General features: G+C 36.4%; 1 protein-coding gene across 1 annotated transcript in view; it reads right to left on the bottom strand.

Annotated features, from left to right (window-relative positions):
- BAZ2B (bromodomain adjacent to zinc finger domain 2B) overlaps positions 1-25,249 on the bottom strand; it is a 165,720-nt gene that overhangs the window by 14,862 nt on the left and 125,609 nt on the right. Inside the window, exons 17-28 of the mRNA XM_070940289.1 lie at positions 24,215-24,280; positions 23,137-23,181; positions 22,815-22,841; positions 21,491-21,556; positions 15,835-15,975; positions 13,235-13,489; positions 11,745-11,959; positions 11,338-11,412; positions 7,279-7,519; positions 6,608-6,670; positions 5,189-5,333; positions 2,171-2,850 (exon numbers count right to left, since the gene is read on the bottom strand). Coding sequence (XP_070796390.1) covers positions 2,171-2,850; positions 5,189-5,333; positions 6,608-6,670; positions 7,279-7,519; positions 11,338-11,412; positions 11,745-11,959; positions 13,235-13,489; positions 15,835-15,975; positions 21,491-21,556; positions 22,815-22,841; positions 23,137-23,181; positions 24,215-24,280 — 2,019 coding nt within the window. The remainder of the gene's footprint in view (positions 1-2,170; positions 2,851-5,188; positions 5,334-6,607; positions 6,671-7,278; positions 7,520-11,337; positions 11,413-11,744; positions 11,960-13,234; positions 13,490-15,834; positions 15,976-21,490; positions 21,557-22,814; positions 22,842-23,136; positions 23,182-24,214; positions 24,281-25,249) is intronic.

The raw sequence follows: 25,249 nt of genomic DNA, 5'->3' as shown, positions 1-25,249 counted from the left end.
CCACTTGATTGTAGCACTCACCGAATGATCCTTACATTAGTCATTCTTTTTTAGGCCAACTTATTTCTTAGAGCTGCCAGCATATGCCATTATCAGCTCTCAAAGAACAGATGGGATAAAAAAAAAAGTATTGACTAATAATAACAAGCATATGCAAAGAGTTCCATAAATGGCCCATCCTGTGCATGGAACAGACAGCATCTGTTTTGGAAATAGAACTATGATATGCATTTTCCAGAAAGATGTTTTGAGATAGGACAGGGAAGAAGGGAAATAGGGAAGTAATACAGCCATTTGCAGTGGTACATGGCAACAGCAGCAACTAAGTGAAGGTAAGGGAGAAGGAAGGCGGAAGAAGGATTTGGAAAGTGATTAATGGGCTGATCTGATATGTTATACTTGAATTCATAATCAGAAGTCCCAAGCATTAAGGAAGACAGTACTGGAAAGATGGGAAAGGGAGGTTTCACAATTGACGGGTTTCAAAATATGGATTTAGCTCAATAATTAGCAGTATCACTTTAAAATATCACAAAAATCATGCTTTCACATAGTACAGTTATTGACATGCAAAAATATTTTCTTTCAAATCTTCTTCAGATAATACTGCAGACTTCTTCAACTCAGAGTGCCTCAGGCACCATTTTGTATCCAATGTGTTACCTTCCTTTAGAAAATGCACATTTTCTAGCGTATGCTTCATATGTCCTCATTGCTTATAATAGGGAAATTAATAAATAGCCGTTTTCTTTTCTAAAACCTTTTCAGAAGTGAATACAACTTGCATGCACAGTAATGCTTTCTGAGGGATGGGTGAGTAAAGTAAATATAGGATTGCAATGCTGAACTCCTACCCATGTTTCCCCGAAAATAAGACCCTGTCTTCTATTTTTTTAAACCCTGAAATAAGCGCTTGGCCTTATTTTCAGGGAGGTCTTAATATTTTGGGGCGTGTGGAACAAGATGGGCTCCTTTTGCCGTCTAATTTGATTTCCAGCTCTGTCTCCCTAACCCTAACCAGAGGAAATGGCGGGGACCGGCTGCACATGCATTTAAATATTTTCGCGGAGGGCTTATTTTTTTTGCGGGGGGGTATTTTAGCGCATGCGCTCAAAAGCCTGATTGGGCTTATTATCCGGGAAGGTCTTATTTTCAGGGAAACAGGGTATCAGGTGGGAGGGGCCTTCTCATTTCTTGGCAGAAATTTGCAGGCGTGGTTGCATCTTCTTGGAGACAAAGTTTACTAAGATGAAATAGGGCATTATGCAAATAACTAATTTAAAGAGGTTAGCAGGGATCCCATCTCCCCCACTCTAGTTTGTACAGAAACAGTACGTACACCAAAGGTACCAGCAAATAACTACATTTAACAAACTTTAGATGTAATAGACATTTATGTCCCAATTCTCCACGCCCTTGAACTAATGTAGCATCTGAAATCAGGACAAGACATGGTATTTACATAATTTGTATTAATTTACTTAATTACACAAATAATGGGAATTGCTGCGTATAACATATTTTCAAATTGAATGGATATTCAGAAATAAGACAAACTCCCTCCCCTGGAATAGTTTGTTAAAATTGAGGTTTTACACAACTGTCTAGATTTGGATATTACAATGAAGTTTCACCTATACTAACTCTGCATAGATAAATATCAAATATCCATAACTGAGTTCACACTCTATACTAAGCCATAGTTCGTTTTAAGTATGGATCACTGAAAAAGTCACAGTGGCTCAATTGATAAGTAGTTGTATGACATAAACCGTGCTTTACAAACTATAATGATTGGCTCAGCTAGAATGATTTCAAATATTCCATTAGCCAAAACAAAACAAATCATATTAGGACTTAGTACAATGTATGAACTCAACCACTGAATTTTGAATTTTGGAAGAGATTCCAATCAAGAGAAGCTGGAGAGAGAAAAGGAGAGTGATGATTAAACCAATTCCTTTCCTCCTTACGACTCCCTGCATCACCCACCCTACCCAACCAGACCCCAAAGATCTTCACACTCATATGCCCACAACTAGTAATTAACTTCCTTCCTTTACAACAAATGGTAATCAGGATCTTAGCATCCATCTATACTCTTTTTTTTTCCTGTAGAAAGCGCACAGGATGAAACTTCTTGTGGAATAAAATGGAATAAAATGCTTACCTGAAGTGGTGACAAGGCAAATGGACTTAATCCTATTGGGCTTGGTGAAGAGGCTGAACCAATAAGTGGAGATGGAACAGGTGAGGGTGATTTGGATGGAGGGTGAGAATGGGGAGTGAGAGATGAAGAAGAAGTAGCAGCAGCAGCTGGTGAATCTAGGTGGGTAACAGAAGTGTCATCACAAGGAGTTCTGGGTAATAGGCTGAACCACTGCCTGCTCTTTTCTGTAAGAGTCTTTAACAGTTGGTCATTTGAAATTAATGGAGAACTGTAAAATTTCCCTGGCCCGGTTGCCACAGGATTAAAAAGATGATTTGGATCAGACCGTTCATTGCTGCTTTGTGATAAAGTGGCCTGGTGGCTACACAATGAGGTTTTAGAGCTATTCTGATAGGCCAGCGAGCACCCATTTGCTGCACTGCCATTGGCTTTGGGGGCCAGAACATCCGACTCAGGAGGCATTTTTGCTACTTCTAAAAGTTTGCTTAGCTTTGAGAAAGAGCCGGGCTTCTGCAAGAAAAGATTTGTGCTGTCCTTCTCTTTGACATCCTCTTTCGGATTACAGTGTGTTGCATTTAAACAATTTAATTTTTCTTCAGAGGTCTCAAAAATTTCTTCTTTGATATGAATATTTTTGGCCTTTTTCAGCTTCTCTTTTTCTTTTGCAATTTCTTCCAGACCTGTAGGCATAGAAAGACAATTACTTAACTCAATTTACAGCCAAAATGGGTTTGGTTTTCAGCTGTTCAAGCTGAAAAACCACATTCTCATCTAAAAAAACCTATACTCTTGATTTATAGAATGATTTTTTAAGGTAGGATATTCAGCTAGCATAAAATCAACAATGATAACCAAAAGAATATAACAAGTGTGTATGAGGCTGATCACAATTTCATTTCAAGAGATGAAATGGAAAAACAATCAAAAGCTTCCTCTTAACATCTGAACTGAAAATGTTTGACACTTCAGCAGGAGGATGTACCAGACAGAAGGAACAGTGTTATTAAATGCATCACGCAAAGGGGATTCATATGGAAAAAGCCTTTTTTGCATGCTCTGATACATAAAACACACTTCACTGCTTGTAGAAACCTGAATGAGAGAGAAAGAGAAATGAATTTATACTACATCTTAATTTTTGTCCTAACTTATGCCATGCACTACTGTTCTATTTTAGTGATGCAGAATATTTTTTTAAAAAAATAATACAAAGATACTCTTTTAGTGTAACTAATTTTTTTCCAGAATTTCAAAATGAGGGATGAAGAAATGGGGTTGTATGTAGAAAACAAAAACAGGGATTTCACAAGTACCTAGCACAAAGTGAAATATTCCCTAACCCATGATTTAGTACCAGCAATGGAACTTTTTTGTTTTGGCAGCAAAATTCTGACAAAACATTTTTTATAAAAATTCCCATTCTATGGCACCCATCATATTTATGCTTTATTTCAAGGAGTCTCAAGGGAAATTATTTTTACTTAATTTATTTATGCTTCCAGTGCTTAAATTACTTATTTTTAATTAACAATTCTAAAGTGCCTTAAAATTAGTATGCTACTAGTAGATTCAAATATCAGCATAAGGAATATACAATTGGTTTTTGTTATCAAGCCTTTTCCCCTTTGTGTTTTTTTATGAAAGGTGAGTACAATAAATTCAATAACTGTGTTACTACTTGTATCAGAATAGGCATCACCCAAATAAAAGAATGTGGATGAATGTATAACCAAGTTATACATATGAAACCTCATAAAGGAAATAAAGAGGACCAGACTCTTCCAGATAAATATCTGACAAATATTCTGAAATGTAAACTCTCCAGAATCCATTAACTGTGTTCAAAGAGCAGTTCCATTTTTTAAATGGAAAGCTTTCATTCTTTATCCCCACATTTCTCCACTTCTCCTTTAAGCATGTGTCAACATGCATTAACAATTTCTTCACAAAGAGCAAAAAGAAGAGAGAGAATCGCATAGAAAGGAACAGACCAATGGGAAAGAAAGGAAGTGTTCGGTGTTTCCTCTCTCCCAATTTCAATCTCTCTAATGACAGTGCATTTGGGATATCTTTAGCATAGTTGATAGTCACTTTTAAAGGGCATGGGGCAAGGTTTCTTGCAAGACTGCCGATCTCTGTGGGTTCTGCAAGTCCCATTAGATCCAGCAGAGTGGCATTCTCCAGCTCTCCTTGGTGAAGCAATGTCACCTTGTGATGCCTAAGAACAGGGGTGTAAAACTCAAGGCCCCGGGCCTGGATCCAGCCCGTGGGGTGCTTAGATCTGGCCCATGGGGCCTCCCTGGAAACAGTGAAGGACTGGCCTGCAGTGCCTCTGCCAGCGAAAACAGAACTTGGGAGGGCTGTGTGTGGCCCTCTCGAGCTCAGTTTTCGCTGGCATAGGGTTGCAGGAGGCCATCGCAACCGAAAATGGAGTTTGGGTGCACCCTGGCCCCTGAAAGTCAAACACAACCCTGATGTGGCCCTCAGTGAAATCGAGTTTGACACCCCTGCCTATGAAAAACTCCTTCCCTGTTATGGCACCAGCCTTGTAGGGACACTTTCTCCTCAGAGATTTAATTTGTTCCAGATTGTAAATTTGGGATTATCAAGAGTTCACAAGACAGCATAAAAGCACATTCAGTCCTTCAATGAGGATGTACCAATACCAGCTTCTGGCAAAAAGAAGACTTTGACAGAGAAAAGCATGGACATATTTTTCAGAGTTCCCAGATCTAGCTGGGGATGCTGTGGGCTAGAGGTTAAGACGCTGGGCTTGTTTACTGAAAGGTTGGCAGATCAAGACCAAAGCATCGTGCAATGGACTGAGGTCCTGTTCTTGGCCCAGCTTCTGCCAATCAGCATTCTGGGCACTTTGGCATATAGTCATGACCATGGAAGTATTTTCAGACAACGCTAGATCCCTCAGCTAAGAAACAGAGATGAGCACCCCCGCCCCGCTCCAGCATTAGACACAACCGGACAGGGGAAGCCTTGACTTTTTTAGATCTAGCTCATTACCTTCTCCACTTTCCATGCCTTCAACAAAAATGCCCCCACATTGGGGCAAAATCCAGTATCGACGTCTGTAACGATCCTGGCCAAACATCATTGAACGTAAAGAGTGAGAAGCTTCAAATAGCTTTCTTCTGTACTGGTTTTGTTGCTGTTGTATATATAAAAAAACCCACAATGGTAAAAATAAAGATTTTCTTCAAAGTTATGCTAATGAATGACAGACAGCTCATCAAACTTTTTGAATATTTAAGTTACTTCCAAACAATACTATTATTCTGTTTTTTGAGAAATTGAAAGAGTCTAATTGATGATGATGTGTCACACTGGACAAAATTAAAACAAATTGAAGGAAACATTACATAAGCAAAGTTTGGGCTTTTGTTATCAATTTTCAGAGAACAAAAGAATCAAAGATTTTCAATGCATGAAAACAAATGAAATGTTATCAGTTATGACATACAGCAAAGGGTGTATACATTTAGTACAACAAGCCAGGCTAATATGAGAAGTTGTGGCTTTTTATGAGATATTTTATATGGCCTTGAGATAAATTATGTTTAGGATAACCTGTAGACAAAACTAGTACTCAGGTGTCCAGAGATAAAGAGAAAAAGTTAACATGCTGAATGCCATATTCTTGCTTCAGTTGAAATAAATGGCGATAAATGCACATTAGATTGAGAATATACATTGGCACATGCCTCTCAAACTGGAGACGCAGAGAATCAAAAATTCCAGATAACACTTTTCCTTATTTAAACTAATAATTTTGTTCTATTATAATTATTTCACTATAGATGGAATCAGAAGGTAACTTTCCATCTTCAAAAAAACCATTAGCAGTTTGCACCAGTTTTACTTTGAGAAAGAAAGCCTATGTTATTTTGGACTCACAAAATTAGTTTCGAGGTTCTTATAATTCAGGTGAGTAATATTAGTTAAAGTTTCTCTCAAGAGTACCAGTCCATTAGCACATTCAAGTCTTCCAAAACATACAAAGATTGTTCTGGCTCCAGAATAGAGAGCACATTACAACCATACAATTCAAATAACAGATCCCAGAATAAGGCAATATGATGATTTATTTTTTTTTGTAGTGCTCTTTGCACGCTTGTGTCAGCATCAAATAACATAATTAGCTGTCTTCTGGATACAGCCTTGGATTTCTGCCTTTTTATAATATTTCACAGGTTTAAATTAAGCCAGGTCCAAGAGCTTGCTTTATTTATACTTTGTTATATTAGCAGCAAATTGCTTCATCTTTCCTCATTTTCAATAAGACTGAAATTTGGTTAAAACAATGAGGAAAAACCTGGTGAATGTGTGTAAATGCTAAAGATCTAGTTAAGAACACTTTAAAAATAACTCTCGTCTACATTATAGTGACAGAGTAAAGTTTAAATTTATAGAAGTTCAGGTTACCTTAGTAAGTTTGTCAATCTGTTTCTCTAGCTCCTCAACACTTGCCGTTTGATCTCCATCATCCTACCACCAACAAATAAAATGCAGTAATGCATTATTTTCTATATACTAATTGTGCTCACGATTATAAAACCAGAATTTTATGAAATATGCCTCAAAAATTACAAAGGCATTGCAATCATAAATATTTATTATGGGATGTGGTCTCCAACGAGTATCTGTTCTTTACAGCAGTGGTACATAGGAAGCCGCAAGTATGGCAAAAAACTAATTATTTTTTAAACGTATTAATCTCAGCAAAGCTAGAGCAGTCCATGCAATGGCACTGTGGCTTCATTTACACATCATACTGAGCTTTGTTCACGGAAGTCTTGACTGCACATAACATGAAGTCATAACAAGCAACTGCATATCATTGTTAGTCAAAAACAGAAAAACTTAATGTCAGTTTATTTTCAGCAATGGACACAACAATAAAGACCTGCTAATCCTTCCCTCTTATGCCTCTGCATAGTTGGTAAATAAGAAATGTTGATGTTACAATTAAGCAAACTCTTGTTATAACCTCTTTTAACAATTTTCAGTCAAGGTTTTTCATATAACACTACATTAAAGACACATATACTTTATAAAAGTTATATTAAGTTATCTAATTTATCAGCAACACCTACCTCATCTTCACAAATATCTTTCTTTCCCTTTTTATCATCTTTGTCGTCATCTTCTTCCTCATCTTCATCTGCTTGATCATCACTATAATCATCATCGTCATCATCATAATCACTCTCCCCTCCCTTCCGTCTCCTCTTTCGGCCTGGTGTGGGCGTACCTAGTGAATGGGGTTCTTCTCCTATATCACCTCCTCCTGTGACATCTCGCTTGCCTGTTTTCTTAGCATGAATGATTCTAAGCCTTCAAACACATTGTAGACAAACAGTATTATGGAGTGTTGCTAAAATATACACATACATATTTCCTCATATTTCACCAAGAGGAAATCAGTCTCCTTATGCATTTGAACCATTTCTGTCACATAATTTATTGCAGCTACTGAATCAGCACTTGAGAAATATAATTCACCAACAGAACCATTTTTATTGAAGGGATAAATTTATTCGGCAAGAGCTTTAAAATTCTTTGATTTTATTTGCTGGGAATCATCAGAAACCACAAAATCTCTACTCTTATTTAATTCTTCATGAAATATTTTAGGTCTAACATGAATGATACCGTATAAAATTCTGTTACAACAGCTAGGAACAGCAGAAAGATTTCCAGAACCTTTCCTCTAAGCTGAAGAAACAAATATTTAGCTGTATTCTTCTTTTGGTCAATCTTAATCTCTGTAACCTCTTTCCAGTCACATTTTAAAAAACAGTGCTAATGCTGACAAAAAAATGATAAAACTGATGCTTGGTTGTAGATTATATGAATACAAATCATTTCTCAAGTGTCTGCATATTACTTTATATGATATGTTATTAAGCATTAATCTTGTAGCACTCTGGTAGCAGAAGCCTTAGTTTCATGTTTATGAAACAAAAGAAACTTACATACCAGTAAGTACAGTTGTGGTAGCCCTTCATCTCTTACCCTACAAAACAAGATTCCATACAGCAGATGTTACAGCTCTAACTACCAGGAATCTAACAGGCAAATTATTTTGAAACAGCCTATTTGGTACTTCAAAGCCAGGCTGCACACGCCCTTTTAATATTTTGGCATGTAACAGAATTTAAGGAGATATGAAAATGTGTGTCTTTGAAAAGGCAAGGATTTCACAAGAAAGAAAAGAAAGGAGAAAGAGTACGGATTAGGATGACAAAAGTAGATAAATTATGATATTTGAATGCTTCTATATATTTTTTTCAGTTTCCTTTTCTTCCTTTCCTCGCCCATCCTACAAAACAGTATTCCATACAGCAAGTGGGTATGATGCAGTGAAGCTGGCTTCTTAAAAAGCAGACTGGAACAAAGCTTATGATTTTAAAAAGAACTCATCTGGAGGATGTTTATCAGACTAATTAAAGAAAGATAAAAGGACTTAAAATCTTTAGCTATCCTCAGTAAGCTCTTCTTATAATGCAAAAGATGAAATTTACTTTTAATGTTCTAATTTGCAAATAATTAAATGCCCACTGCTTGACCAAGGACATATTAGGCTGAAATTTTATACCACAACATATGCCTTAAGTAAAATGATAGATATCTCTAGATTAAATATCTGCACCAGTATTAAAACATTGAAAAAATAATTAATGATGCTCCTTGCACCCTGACAAAGCTCATTCAGCATTCTATTCTAAAATATTATACAGTTCAGGATAAGTAGTACTAGAATAGATCAGCCATCTTGGTAAAGATAATTAAAACTAACGAAAGAAATTAAAAACACAAATGAAAAACTTACATTGATAGTCACAGAGTCTAGCAGAAAGTGCCACTTGATTTTGATTTTCTTCCTAAAGATCTTTTACTGATCTATTGCTATGTTTAAACAAACTCTACTGCTGCTAGCCAATATATTTTACTTTTCTCTACATTCAACTAACAAGAGTAAACTAAAAAGACAGTTCTGACAGTATGCAATTACTTTCACTTGCCCTTCCTAACCCCAAGTAAAATAACTGTTTCTTTCCCAATCATTTACTTAGAAGGGTGAAATCACAGCATCAACGAAGACAGCAAACAGCTGGCCTAATGTTTTCAACAAAGTTCTAGTCCACAGAGAAACTGAAAATTTATTGTATCTTTGGCAAGGTATACCTATGGTTGGAGCCCAATATAATAGCAGTTTTTAAAAAATTACATGTCTCTCTAATATATTTATTCTAGGCAAATAGGATAGGGCTGTATTTTATCAATAAAAAGATAACATGACCCAATATTGAAACCTTTCTAACTAATGGAAGCATCTTATGGTAGTGTAGAAAACACAAGATTGGACTCTGGCCAAAAGAATTGAATTTAAATGCTTAGTTGGGCCATAAATCTAAATGGATGAACATTGGAAGGTCAACATCTCTTGGTTTAATCAAGTATATAAAAATCTTAGATTTTGGGGGAAGAAACAGGGACACAGTAAATGAATTTTGGGAGAACAGGCAGAATAAGAATATAATGTAACTTTTTTACACTCAAGGGATCATGAAAATACATGCTTAAGTAAGTCTGATGGAAAAGAAAAAGAAAGGTAAATATGAATAATCTTGTCTTCTCCTAATCAGGTGCAATTTATGCCTATGGTGAATGAATGCTAGAATGTAATATTTAATAAAAGATTTATCATCTTCTACAGCTATGAATGGTGCACATCATACAAAAATCTGAAGGAGTGATATACAGCTAGGATCTGAACAAACGTTGTCTTAAGATTGACCAATGAAATACCTTACTCTGTAAGACTTCAACAGATGCAAAATGAAATTATCTCAGCTCACCCTCATGACAATAATGAATGAATAGTGAAAGAGAAATAGTGGCATCACATAAGACGGGGATGGGAGTGAGAATGAGCAGCTGAGAGGCACAAAGGAAAGGTTTGGAAAAATAAAATTTGCCAGTTTTTTTCAAGCAGAGCTAAATAAAAGAAGAGAAGCAGCTATGCCCCTCAAATCTAGTTCGGTACTTACATTTGTTGAAAGGACAGTTAAGAGAAAAAACTGAATTCCCCCCTTAGGTGAGAAGCCTCCTTGCATAAGGGACAGCAGGGCAACTTCAAATATTAATTAGCCCATGGTTAGGGTGATTTAGTACATGGTTTTTATATGAGTTAATTATTACAAGGGCCCCACAATTATACTCATGAACACGGTATGAATTTGGAGCCAGTATCATTAACAGAAATTTATAATCAAGATCTTTTTCTTCCTGTAATTTGCTTTATATCTCTTTTTTTAACTTCTTCTATCTCCCTTCTGTAGCTCTCCTTTACTTCTTCTTTCTTCAGAGGTACATTACAATGAGTGGGGAAGGAGAAATAGGATTAGAAATACAAACACTGTAAGAATTCCTTGATTTGCTAAACAAGAAAGAAAAGTGACTAAAGAAAAGAAAGTGGAGCCTGGCTATGCATAGCGCAGGGCTACACAACCGTCTTGTGATTTACAATTACTTTCCCTTCAAATTCTATGGTAGACTGAGCAGTTATACTTGCTGTATGGAATTTTGTTTTGTGCAATGGAAAAAAAAATGGCATCCTTAAAAACTTGACTATTTATTTTGTAGCAACGAAACTACCTCAATATTGGCAAGTATACCCCAGGTGTACCTCAGACCACAGGAAATACTTAAAATTATATGACAAACTTTTTAACCATTACCTAAATAATTTGCAATTCTAAAGATGATCAGAACAAAATAACTTGACCCTATAAATCCTCTTTCAGAAATAAAAATACACAATTGTTCCAATCAGATTTTACTAATGCCAAAAAAACCCACCCCAATTTATTAACTCTACAAACCTTCAAGCAAGAAACAAATTTATTTCTTATAAGTACCATAGTATGGATTTCTTCCAATTTGAGTCCTTCTAATTCACTACCGTTTTTTTCTTCAATGGACTATCAAAAACAAATTACATGCTTTACAAAATTAATTTCCCATTTTAATTAAATAAATGAAACTGCTACTTCATTTTACATAGCATGAGATTTGTCTTTGCAAATAAGCCACATAACAAATTAAACAGAAATGGTGCTAGAATATTTTAGAGAAATATTACTTACTTCCTAAGTTTGCCTTCAACCATCCATTTATCTCTTCTTAAATTTGACATATAATCTATATTCTTTTCTATTTCACTGTCAAAGCAGAAAACATTAATTACTCAGGCACAATTTATTGCATGACATATTCCAAATATATTTAGTATCGGAGAAAATATTTCATTACCCAAGTTTATATGCTACCTATTCAAACTAGTATGAGTCAAGACAAAATAAAATATTCAGTTTAACAATGACAAATAAGTACAATTATTTCATGGAATGTGGTTGGAGAAACCTGTTCTTTTAAAAATAATAGCTTGTGGTTGACTCTGCTAACTCTGCTACAGAGGTTCATTGAGAAGTTCAAACCTATTACTGATCATTTTATTAGCTTCACCAGAAACATGCACAGAGGAAATTCTTACCTTATGACACTTTTGCTACAGGCTAATTCATTAACAAGGAAAGCAAGCACGGATGCTTTCTGAGCTGGGGTGTGTGCCTGAAAAGCTTTGGTTTTCAAACTCTCTGTGAGTTCGGTTTGCCCACAGTGACCTTCCATAAATATCTGCAGTATTTCAGACACATTGTCTCTGTTGATGCCCACATTCAACAAATGATCCCCAAGAATTGTTTTGGCCTAGAGAAAGAAGTCTGCTTGTAAATAATTGCACTCCACGCACAGTAATGACAGCACATATGTAATACAGCTTTCTGTTACTTGATAACAAAGAGGGGGAAAAAAACCGAACAAAATACAAGCCATAAACCAGAGGCACTACCATCTATTATCTTAGAACCTATTACTATTTTATTTCTGCTGCCAGCACTCACAGAACCAATATACTATCCTTAATTTTTTTAAACATTTATTTATATTGAAATATACAGGCTCCTTTTTAAGACTTAAAGACCTTTCCCAAGCAACATCCTGGCTTAACTGTTGGATCTCGCACAGAAAGGTAGATTCAAGACCCCTAAACTAAATTTAAGAAAAAAGACATTCAAAGAAATCTAGAATAAAATAAAATTTGGGAATTACCTGGGGAGGTAGGCAGATGTTTGGAAATAATTGGGAAATAATCTAAATATGTTGAAACTAAAGGCAACAGACTTATAAAGTGGTATCTGTTGAGGACAGATTTGAAAATCCACACCATTATTTAAGCCCAGATAAAAGGGAGACATTACTGTTAAGTGTTAGTAAATGTTAAATAACAAACTTACAATTTGTTATCTGTTATATACTCCAAATGTGTATGAAATACAGCATCTTATCTAAGTTCTATACAGTCCCTTCATCACTAAGTGAGTGATACTGGAGTTCTAATTGCATTTAGCATCAGCCAATAGACAGAGAAAGATTGGGAGATGTGGGGAAGAGTGTAGTAAGATTTATACATAGGTCTTAAGACATGGCTGATCCTCTAACAGAATAATAGAATTGGAAGGGACCTTGGAGGTCTTCTAGTCCAACCCTCTGCTCAAGCAGGAAAGCTTATATCAAATCCTAACCCTAGTCAGTGTGGTCAACGGTGTAGGATGATAGGAACCAGGGATGTACTTACCTTCCTTACCGGTTCGGAAGCGCACACGCCGCGCAGAAGGTAAAAAACACATTACTTCCTGGTTAAAACCAGGAAGTAATGACACCCAGGTGGGTGGGCGGAGCTTCGCTCCGCCATCGCTACCAGATTGCCGAACCACCAGCCAATATCACTACCGGATCAAGCAATCTGGTCCGATCTGGGAGCATTTCACCCCTGATAGGAACTGCATCTCAACTAATAGAAAAATACTCAGTTATGAGGTACAACCCATAAGATACACTTATTGTACTACCAATTGAATATTTGTTCATGATATTATAAAAATATTATCGAAAGATCAAGGATAGTGTAAGAGTACTCATTACCTTGTATCCTGTTATTAGTCCTGGATCACAGATTGCAGCTGAGAGCAACCTCACCAGCAGATCTTGTATTTCTCCCATGCTGTCTCCTATGTTCAACAGCCCCTCTTGCAGAACATTTAAACTTGGGACATCCAGATTCACATCAAAGCCAAGAACTTTGCCAAAGTTGCTGAGAAACTGTACCACCATGAGACAATCTGAAAATGTACTTCCCGAGAGAACCAGGCCTGGAATGCGAGGCAATTCTGGCAAGGGCTAAAAAAGAAAAAGAAAAAAAAAACATATTTTACATCCTATAGCGCTGATATTTGGCAAATTATTTCGAAGAAATGTAGCCAGCATCCAAAGGTTTGTATGTTTCGAAGTGAATAATGTAGACTATCCGGCCTGCAAAATAATTGGTTGTGCAAGTGTTTCAAACAAGGATGAAACCGGGCAGGAAATTTCTAAACACAAACAGGGTATCAATGATTTGTGCATAAATGGATTGAAGTCTCATTTATCTGTAGGGACCATATTTTAGACCCATTAAATCTTCCCGGAAGAAAAAATGGGAAACCCTCTTACATTTGTAATCTAGTTATTGTGAAAGCTCAGGTTACTCATAAATTGCTCCTAAATTGTTATGTCTGACTTTGGCAGAAGGAGGCAATTATTAAATATACCAAGAATAAATATAACCATTTGATTTAGTTAAATTTAATATTCAATCAAATCAAATCTAGCTTTTATTCTGGTTCCAGCATGATACTCAAAGGCTAAGTGTGGTTTTCAAACCCAAAAAGGTTGTACAAGCCTTCCTGAGCTAAAGTTGCAGCTGACAAAGTGCTCAGAAACATAGTAAACCACTTTCTTCATGCTTGGGCTTTCACCTTAAAATGTCTATCTTCTTTAGTTGTGAAAATGCAGTACATGAGAAAACAAACAGGCCACAATCTATTCAGCTGCTTTGTAAGGAGTCATAAATTCAATAATAATTATTAAAATATATTTGGCTACAAGCTATTTCTGGTATTATACACTTATTTCTTACCATCTTAGGTCCTCATTGCAGAATTTTGGCAACCAGTCTAACCTTTTGTTTGAACAGGAAATTAGACCAGCAATCACACAAGGCATCCAGGCATGGAGCTAAAGCAGTACTTTCACACATCTTTAATAGAAGAGTTTTTATACTGAAAAGGGAAAATAACTAAGCTCCTGAAATAATGCTAGAATATCACACGTTGCATTTTCCTAAAACGCTGATGAAGAAAATAAAGAACAAATACTAGGTCCAGTGTATTCTAGCAATAGCAACCCAAATTTGATTATAAAAAAGCCATTCCTGATTACTCTTAAGATAAAATATTTAAATTTTGTTGTCCATTTCACCCAGCAATAAGCCCATCTGAAATCTAAAACAAAAAAGAAGCTGGTATATGTCTTTCTTGTGGGTTAGGAGCAGAAAAGAGAAATCAAATGGGTTTGACCATATTGGTGTTCAGAGTTTTGTATTAATCTACACAAGCCCTCTTTAGGACATGCTTAGTGTGCAAAGATTAATAAGCCTTGGTAATACAGTGGTCTAAAGCACCCTGTTATTAAGACCAGCTGCCTGCAATTACTGCAGGTTCGAATCTCACCAGGCTCAAGGTTGACTCAGCCTTCCATCCTTTCTAAGGTAGGTAAATTGAGGACCCAGTTGTGGGGGCAATAAGCTGACTTTGTATAAATATACAAAAGGATGAAGGCTATTGCTTAGCACATTGTAAGCCGCCCTGAGTCTCCGGAGAAGGGTGGCATATAAATCAAATAATAATAATAATAATAATAATAATAATAATAATAATAATAATAATAATAATAATAATAATGTTTAATGCGGTATGGTACCCTACTATAAGCATTCTATTATGTACTATTGTAGACTATTCTCAGTTTATGATAATCATCAGTTTAAAACTGCAAGGTATGCTTTGGACCAAAGTCAGATAAAAGATTAAAAATAAAAATAAATTAAAAAATATTAATTTTTACTCATTATCTCCTATTGAATAGCACCTGAAATCAAACTGACCTAGACAGGTGGGAAAAAAAATATAATTTTCAAATTATACTCCATTGTAGTTTGTGTTCTGAGGAACAGTGACTTTCCCTAAAGAAAAATGTTTTCCTTCTGCATCCTGCAATATGTAACTATGCCCCATGGAAACTGATAGTCCAGAAAAATTCTGGGAAGCTATGAGTGTAAGAGCTCTGCTGGATCAGACGAAAAACATTCTTGTTCCCGAAAGGAGACGACCAAATGTCTCTCAGAATTCCCAAGCAGGGTATAAAGGCAAGAACTTAAAGAGGTAAACCGGAAACAAGCAGAGAGAGTTCGAACAAACAGCCCAAACATTACAAAGAAAAACAAAAAGAAACATACAACATCACAGTATGTGCTTTAGTGTAAATGCCAGCCATCCTGAAACACTGACATAATATTATTAAGCATTCTAAAATAAAATGGGCATAATTTTAAAAGGCAATAAAGTAAAAAGAAATTGCTACAATAAGAGAGGAAGGAAGGAGAAGCAGCAAGGCAATGAAAGGTAAATTTACATGATTCTGATTACCTTCTGGTCTGCTAAACACATATCTTCATTAGGCTTCTTTAGCTCCTTAGCCATTTCTAATTCTAATCTTCGCTGTTCCAGTTTTCGTTGTTTGTTTAATCTCTTTTCATCACGTTTTTCTTGTTTTAACCGCTCTTTCTCCTTAAGTAGCAAGAGATAGATAAAAAAGAATTAAATCCTGTATAGTCCACTTCCAAAGGAACAATTCAATAATTTGAAAAGCGATTGTTATATAATCTTAAATCATCATCCTAGCAATTAAAACATTTAGGTTAAAGGAGGGGGGCGGAGGGAGACACCTACACTTTAAATACACAGAAGACCAAATCTTGCAAGTGAGATCTGCCATAGTAAGTTCTGTAGAAAGATGCTACTATCAGTCAGCTCGGGAGTCTATTTTCAAAAGCATGAACGAATTCTGTACTGTGAGAATACAAACAAGGGCTGCACTATATATAAATGCAGTGAAAACTCTTAGGTTTGAGGCAGAGTTTCTAGAATCAGCAGCATGATACATTCTCTTAACATCCCTACTTTTAAATGAATTGTTATATGGTAAGAGTGTGAATACATTTGATTCAGTACCAAATGCATATTCAGGGTCAAGGCATATTGGAATTTTGACATCTGCTAGAAGATTGGTTCCAACTTCACAGGAAACTGCAGGGAGACATATGTATGTAAACACCCTTCCCGCCCAGCGGTGAAATCCAGCCGGATCTGTCCGGCTCGTGCGATCCGGTAGGGCCGGCGGCGGGAGACTCCGCTCACCCGCCCGGATGTCACAACACCCCATTTTTGACCTTCTGCGCATGCACAGAAGAGGCACGCACGCTCATGTTTATGATCCGGTAGCGAAGGTAAGTACTAATAGAGAAGTTTTAATTTCTAATTAGAAGGGAACATAGGATCCAAGCCACTATTTTCATTCACTTTTTTCCCCAGATAAAAAATATTATCCCAGTATCCTAATACGATGTATGTTACCTTACTGGTCTACTACTTTTATTTTAAATCTGAAACCATCTGTAACTGTTTGTACAGTATTTTCACTTATAATAATATGTAGGAATGACGTTGGGGGATAGTTGAAAGAGCCACAGGTCAGACAACTTTCTGATACAGTAAATGAAATCTGACTCTGCAGATGGAATGGGGGCATGGCAAATGTCTCAAAAGGAACCCTCCCAAGTTTCTTGAACAATAAAGGTGAGGGGGAGAGAGATGCACTTTCAGACTTTCAAGAATCTGTTAATGTAACCTTACAATAAAGTAGAGCTAGTACTTCTGGGTGTGCTTCTTGTCTGGGCTATGTTGCAAGGCAGATATCAATAGAAGAAAGGCATCTGAATTGAAAATAGAGAAGTATGGAAACAAGAGGATTCTCCTAGTGATAAGGCCAAAAGATGACGTTCCCCTATAACCTCTCCTTAACGATGATGCAGTTGATAATGATGACCAAGCTTTGCCTGCCTGCCTCTGAGCAACAAGAGGAACCAAGCAAAACACTGTTGGGATTGCAAATTTGCACAAAAGCTGACATATAGGCAAAAAATTGGTACATATACAATAGCCCAGGGGATAGCCTGGCACTCCAACAATGCCTGCGACAGCAAACCAGCGACAGCAAATAATCCAGATTCTCAGAAACCTCCACAGAATAGGATTCTTTATCCCCAACACATCCCCTGGGGGTCATGTGCATCTACCTATCTTTCACTTGCCTCATTTTTTTTGACTAACTTTCACCTTGCAGGGGGAGAGATCAAGCAAAATTTGTTCTCATTGTAGGTCTGGGTTTTGTGTGGTAGAGCACACTGTCAGACTGTGATAGCTCAGCAGATAGATCTAAATGATCACATAACAATAAGTATTGATAAAGCAGGCAGTTTATATGTTTTAACACCTAATAAAATAAACGTTGCTGGAAAATCCTGAATATACTGATTTAAACGTTAAAAATCCACCTACTGAAGATATCAATCCCATGCTTGTCTATTCAGCACTAAACTTCACTGATTTCAGTAGGACTTCTCCCCAATGAAAAGTATATAAGATTGAATCTAAATATCATTGTCAGTTAATGCTTGCCCTATTTAGCAATGGTTTGAAATCATGAGGTCACTCAAAAAAAAAAAATTCATGCCCAATCCTTGAAATTACGACTGTCAAATGTTCCCTTGGACACATAATTGCGATTTGGGTAGCTTGTAACCAGCATGCATTTACAACTGTCAGTGTCCTGAAATCACACAATAACCATTTGTGACCTGCGCAGCTGGTTTCCAAACAGCAAAATCCATGGCAGTATAATCACAACTCATGTCTGATCTAATGACCAGAGGTGATTTGCTTAATGACCACAACAGGACTGCTGTAAGTCCTGGTGCAGTCACATGATCTTCCCCTTCATGAGCACAGCATTTAGTGACAGAGTTTCTGGTCCCAAATGGGGTCATTAAATGAGGACTATCTGTTTTAAGTAATCAAAAAAAAAAAGCTAGTTTTCCTTCGAACTTTGTCATTGTCTATGAACCTTTGCTCCCAACGTTATATGGATATGCAATAATTGCTCCTATATTTCAATTACCCTCTTATCTTCCTCCGCTAATACTAATATGACGTGAAACCTAAGGTAGATAAGCTGGCCGCTCATAGGATCTATGTAAGAAGATGGGACTAAGAAGATACTATATTGATCAGTTCCTGGAAGGCAATGGGACAGTAAACATAGAATGATAAAAGCTCTATTTACTCCCTCTGCTAAGCATTGGTTATCTCTGCAGAGTTACTATTAATTGTAAGAAGAGAGATAGGGATAGGCGTGGATGCTGGCTGCATGACTAACGGATGCCCTTCGATATCCCAATGACATCCCAGACCTTCCAGCAAATCCTGCAAAAAGAACCTTGCAGCCATTCTTCTTGCAGCTGTGGTGCAGGTGGTGTACCTCTTTTGTTCCTCATGCCTCCTGAGGTTTTGCCTATCTCTTTGAAGCACCGGGCTGCTCTTCCCCTTTGTTTTCTGGATACTCTGATGCAACTGTATTGTGCACAAGAGCCAACTCAGTTTTGGCTTGTTTGTGTTTTTGCTTTTTGAATGGAAGAAACCACAGGAATGGGTGGGCGGGTGCAGGAGAGAGCCTGCAAAGCTGGTCTCCATGTAGAAGGGACCCGAGATAGAAAATGAACAGTGCTTTCCCCTTGTGTATCATGCAAAGAAGTCTTGCATTGCAAAGCTACAGTATGAAGGATGCAGTGATGCCAGAAAGTATAGAAATGCCCAGTATATTTATGCATGCATAGGCAGTCTGCACCCTACCGCATTCTTGGCTGAGCAGAATTATACTCATTAAATTCCAGGGCAATCTGTACCTATTATTTGAACATGGGGGAAACTGCTTAAATAACCCATATTGCTGCAGCTTTGTATTGCCCAGGGGAGCCATTATGCTGGGTGGGCTTGGCAAAACAGAACCTACGGGGGGAAAACCAACTTGGCTTGCTTCTAAGCCGTATTGTTTATTCATTCCTGCTGGGCTCGAAAAATTATGCTTAATCATCCTGCAGCATTACTTACCTCCTCTTCCAATTAATAAAACATTCTTGGCTCCTGTATTTGGCTTTATCGATTTTAAACGGTCAAAGTGTATACACAGAACACTTAAAACTGAAAGATGAGTTTTGTTAAGTAAAACTAGGACTAGATTCCCCCATGGTATGTTCAATAGGCAACCAGGTGGTATAAATCTTCAATCATGGAATATTCAGAGCACAAGACTCACTCGGGTGCTGTGAATTTAATTCTGCTTTCAAACTGCTTATTAGACAACTTCCAAAACCTGAGATACGCTTCCATATTATGACTGCCGACAAAACTGCTGACAGCGCTGCTTAGTGATAAATGCATGTTTAACAACCTTTTGTTGCTTATTGATCCTCTGAGAGTTACTGGGAGGGAGTTGGAGGGAAGGAAGAACCAGTGGTACAATTGTAGCACTTTGTTATAGAGTTCATAGAGGCAAAATGAAGATAAATTTCTGAGTGCAGCCATCTGAAGATTTAGTGGCTCTAAGAAAAAAGGCAGAGAATTGAACAAATATAACACACACACACACACACACACGACCCACAACTGTTCAAATATCCAGAATCTAAGACCTGCTCCCAACAGACTGTGAATGATCAAGGTATTAATTCACAGTAGTTTATCTTTCATAGTATTTGAAATTAAACATTATTGATAAGGTGTTTTTTTACCTTTGAAATTAATTAGAATTGATATAGATTCTTTTCAGCTGTAAGTAATTTATTAATCTTTGCTTTCAATGTTTTCAGCTGGTTGCTGGTTTTTTTTTATTAAGATTTTAATTGGAGAATATTTTAAGTATGTTAATCAACCAAAGTATTAGTGATATATCAGTTATGTTGCACACTGTATTTGAATCTAATTGCCCTTGCTTTATTTTATAGCCTATGTATGATGATCATACAGTATGATCTGTAATTATTAGTTCTTAATATTTGGCAATGCTGAGAGAAACATTTTATTAAATTTCAGCTTAATTCTGAAATATATTTGCAGAGTTTATACTTCAGATTCTGAAACCGGAAATAATCCAGAGAATGATATGTTAGTAATTTCCCAATTTTCACCTTTAGATAACATTTTTCACATTACTATTTTCCAAGCAACTTTCCCATATATTCTTACTCATTGCAGACATTGGAATATGTCTTTGAGCATAATGCACAAAGTGACAGATTCATGCACGCTCACCATGAAAAAATAATCTAGATCAGTCTTGGTTATTATATGGATAGGAGACCACCAGGAAATTCCACTACTTACAGGATATACTATGGCTGAAAAATGTATGGAGGTGTCTTTACAGACACTATGAGACAAGGCTAATTTGAAGAAGTGTTTCCTTCTTAACAGTTCTTTATAGCTGCATTACACAGGAAAATCAAGCTGATTAAATTGCCTTCCAGTTCTTATTTTCAATGAAGCATCCCTGATTACTCTCCAGAAAATCTAATATTGCCTAAAGTTGAAATACATGTTTATTATATTTGACAGTGCCTGACAGCACTGGAATGAATAGGAGTTCCCTTTCCCTGTAAACAGTTGTAATTCTGAACAAGCCTGTGTTTTGGTCCCAATCCAGGTCAGGCCCCTACAACAGCTATTAAAAAATCAGCCACATGGAACCAAACGACACTGACTGAAATTGCTTTATGCAAATGCTATGCCAAATGTAACCCAGAGTTCCATTTGTTTCTTGTATGTGACAGATTAGATCAAGTAAGTAGAGGAATAAGCACCTATAATTATCATTTATTTTGGAATTTTGTATAGAAGTCACAGAGGAGAATATTCTGCACCGGGTTCGGGAGCAGGGTGGGTGGGAAGGCAAAATCTGTAAACTTAAGGAAGGAGGGCAGGGAATAAGACTGCATTTGCAGGTAAAATTTAAGAGCATGAAATGACCTCATGGCAAAATGAAAGAAGATTTACTGACTGTAGATAAGCTATCACTTGTCCTTAAGAAGTTTGATTAAAACTAGATTTTTTTTTAAAAAAAAGAAAGAATTAAAATATTGGAAAAAAGGAGGGGAAACAGAATCAGTCTACATCAGACTTTAATACTCACTTCTGCTTTTTTACGTGCTTCCATAGCTTTCATCAGCATCATGTGCTGCCTTCTTCTTTCCCGTTCCTATTAAATCAAATCAAATTAGAACAAAGTACTATTGAAAGTAAGAGTTTATATTTCTTTTGTTATTAAAAAGAATTCCAGAACTTGACAGGACATGTTTAGCATTAACAGACAAGTCAGGGTGTATGCTAAATAAAAAGTATAGCAAGTCTGTGCATGTTTTAGTTCAGGTTTAGAAAGCAAATACAAGTACAACTGAAAGCAAAAAGGTAAAGCGATGAACATGGAGACAGTGTAAAACAGAAGCGTACAGATTTACTTATGGTCAGTTGTGAGGCTCCTTCAGAAGCTGGCCGAACAAAAAGCATAATGGTTGGCTGGAACAGGTCAGTTACCTTACATCTGCTGTAATAGGAAGTTTGCAGTCGCTCGCTGAGTGGCCAATTAAATTTTAAAAAACTGTAATGCAGATACTTTGGAAAATAATTGAACGTTACTAAAAAAAATTCAAAAACCATTTGGGCTACACGTTGGCTGTAATCATTCATTTGGGTAGGTGTTGCTGAGGATACAATTAACATTGGCAGCTAATCATTGAAAATAAAATCTGTTGGTTTGAAAATTAGTGTCCAATGAAGTCGCCAAGAGATAATCCTCTGGGTTGTTCCTCTAAGGCAAGCCAAAGAAGCTGCATCCAGGACTAGGTTAATGTTGAGTTAGTCCTGAACTAGAGCACAATGGGGGGGGGGGGGATGGCAAAGGTTTGTCTAGGGACCAAAATCGTGTGGGTTTATTTTAATATAGCCCAAAGACTGTATGCTCTTTAGTAATTTCAAACCAAGTTTTTTTTTCTCAATTGCACAACACTGAAGTAATTTGAAAATGATACGTCTCTTTGATGTTAGTGTTAAGTAAAATTGAACATGGTTTCCCAAATCATGTGCACAAATGGCCTAGTGAAAATCATGGATAACCTACTTATACTTCGAAAAAGTTAAGTGTAAGGGTATTATGAATTTGAACCCTCACTACGTTCAGCAGTCCAACTTGATACTACAGCAAAGAAGATTCTGTTAACAAGGCAACAGCCTCACAGGTGGCTCAGATGGGTCAATTTATAGTTAAGTTTCAGGTAAGTTGTGTTCTTTTCTTTTACAGACAAGACAAGCAGATGTATGCAATGCACTGTGCTGAAAAGCCATGCAGCATTATGTAATATGACAGCAGCCAGTGCTACATTTTATGCATTGCTATGACAACCATATCACAACCAAATCACAATGCGGTGTTAGATGTACAAAAGTAAACATACCCATACCATATCTAGTCTATGCCTCTCCAACTCCTGGTAGAAAGAGTTGGCACAATATTATGAAACAGAAATCACAGAGTCAAAAAACCACTTTATAATTCCCCCCTCTCCCCCCCCCCACCCCCAACCCATCCCAACGCAAAGCTGTTTACCCATAAGGTGAATGAAAACATTTAAATAAAAACATTTACATATATTTATACTTATTCAACTAAAGTAAGTATATACCGTATAGGGGAGAACATTTGAAGATTTCTCCTCCAAATTCTTTAGGTGTTCATTCAAAAATAGAATTTCTGTTTCTTTAAATTAAATTCTGGATACATACCTGATGTTTCAGAAGGACAGCTTGCTGTCTCCTCATTTCCTTTTCCTTGAAATATGAAAAAAAAAAAAATCAAGTATCTGATAAATGTTACTATCAACCAAAAATGACTTTTCTACATACTGATCAAAGGAAAAATTCATGGTTTTTAAAAAATGTAATCCCACTTTGATATTTTTCTAATAACCTGCAATGACTTGTTGATTATCTTGAAAACACAATGTGTGGAAGATGCACTACAGTGGTTATCAGATCATGCCGCAATCAGGAATGAGGCAACATGATAAGAAAAAAAAAAACAAGGCCCTTATATTCTGCATAGACCTGCAGGTTGTGTACAACTATCATCCCAAACCTGATGGGAATAAAGTAGGATTCAAATGTTCTGTTCCACTACCCAAACAAACTTGCATTGACAGAATAAAACTTTTGTGACCTTCATGGTGCGATTCTTTTTCTATAGATTAACTTCTTTCCAACAGTAAAATGGAAAATTGGGAACAGATCCAGTAAGTTGAATCAGAGCTCTTTACACACGTTTTGGACTTGCCTCAAATCTAGAGAAATAATCCACTTCCCCCTCTTCCTTCTATTGTTGAGTCTCCAGTGCTACACTGGGTAATTTTTTAGACTTAAACAGGAATTTTTAGAGAACAACAATTAAGATTGATAGCAAAAGGGAACTCTGCTATGTACAAAAGGTAACTCATAGTTTTTGGGATCCTGGCCTCAATTTAAATGTTAAGCTACATATTTATTTAATGGCTCATGGGTTTTTTTTAAGATCATGTATGAACTTTTAATTGTTTTCATTATTATTACTTACATATACATATATGGAAGCTGAATGTCTGAAATATATCTTTAAAAGCCTATTGTGTTTTTACAAACTATAGATGCACACACACAAAACACAGAAAGACACATGTATATGCCTATACAGAGCAAAGCATTCAGAATAAAATTGTGGTGATTTTTTAAAAAAATATTTGGATACATTATCAGGTTTGATGTGTATGGTCATACAATGCATTTTTTAAATGGTTGGAAAATAAAAGCTCTGATGCTTCTCTAAACTAACCTTTATTCGTTTCTCGGCCTCCAATAATTTGGCATTTGCTGCTTCTTCCTTCTTTTTCTTTTTAGCCTGTGCATGCAAAACAGGTCCCAAGGTCATGCAAGAGAACGCTACAGCTTGAAAATAATCTCAGACCAGCAATAAGGCTTCATGCTTCACAAGGTGCGAAACAATACTACACACCATGTACACATCATAACAGATTTCTTCCTCAGTACTTTTTTGTGTTAGGAGTCATTCAATTGATTTTTTTTTCTAGAGGAAAGACTTACATATGTACAGTCTAGGAAAAACACCATATATAACAACATGTCATCTTACAACATGGCTGCACTACTGAACTTCTAAACTTTTTGCTTGAAGTGGCATGTTTACAAACAAATGAACAACTAATGATGAATGATGTTTTTTATTCCCTGGATAAACCTCATCTGTGGGTACAATTTTGAGGATCTAATTAAGTCAGTATTTTAAAAAATAACATCTCTTTGGCATATTATTAGAACCACATTTTCCCCGATTGATGGTTAAACAGCAAGTATGACAACTGAGATTAAAAAGAAATGTTGCCAGAACGATCAGAAATGGAAACCTGAAACTGGAATCTTGAATCTCAATTTTCTCCAGTTTAGTTACAGTATATATAGAACATATACAAACCAGCTTTTTGCACACAAAAAAATAGATTCATACATCTCTTAGAAGTATAAGCATGCACATTCTTTAAGATTAAAATCATGCTATTCAAGTATCAGTCTTCTTAATACACCTTTGTTTGTTCTAGTGACTCAGTCAAATTGTTTTCCCTTTCTCTGCCTTCATCATTTAGCTTTTCGATATCTACAGGACTATATAAGTAGTGCTTACTTTCACACTGTTCTAGATAAGTGTGTCCCAGTAGACACACAAGGATAAAAGGATGAGGAGAAATGTCCAAACTATCTCCTCCTTTCCTCCAGCAATTGTATCAGTGAGTGAAAATAATTTGGATCCATTCAGAGAATATTAAATTACCGGTAATAACATGTATCAGAGCAA

The sequence above is a fragment of the Pituophis catenifer genome, unplaced genomic scaffold (genome assembly GCF_029215685.1).
Source record: "Pituophis catenifer annectens isolate HBS135680 unplaced genomic scaffold, rPitCat1.0.hap2 SCAF_1, whole genome shotgun sequence".
Lineage (NCBI taxonomy): Eukaryota > Metazoa > Chordata > Lepidosauria > Squamata > Colubridae > Pituophis > Pituophis catenifer.
The sequence above is the reverse complement of the archived record's forward strand: the minus strand, read 5'-3'. Positions and strand labels throughout refer to the sequence as shown.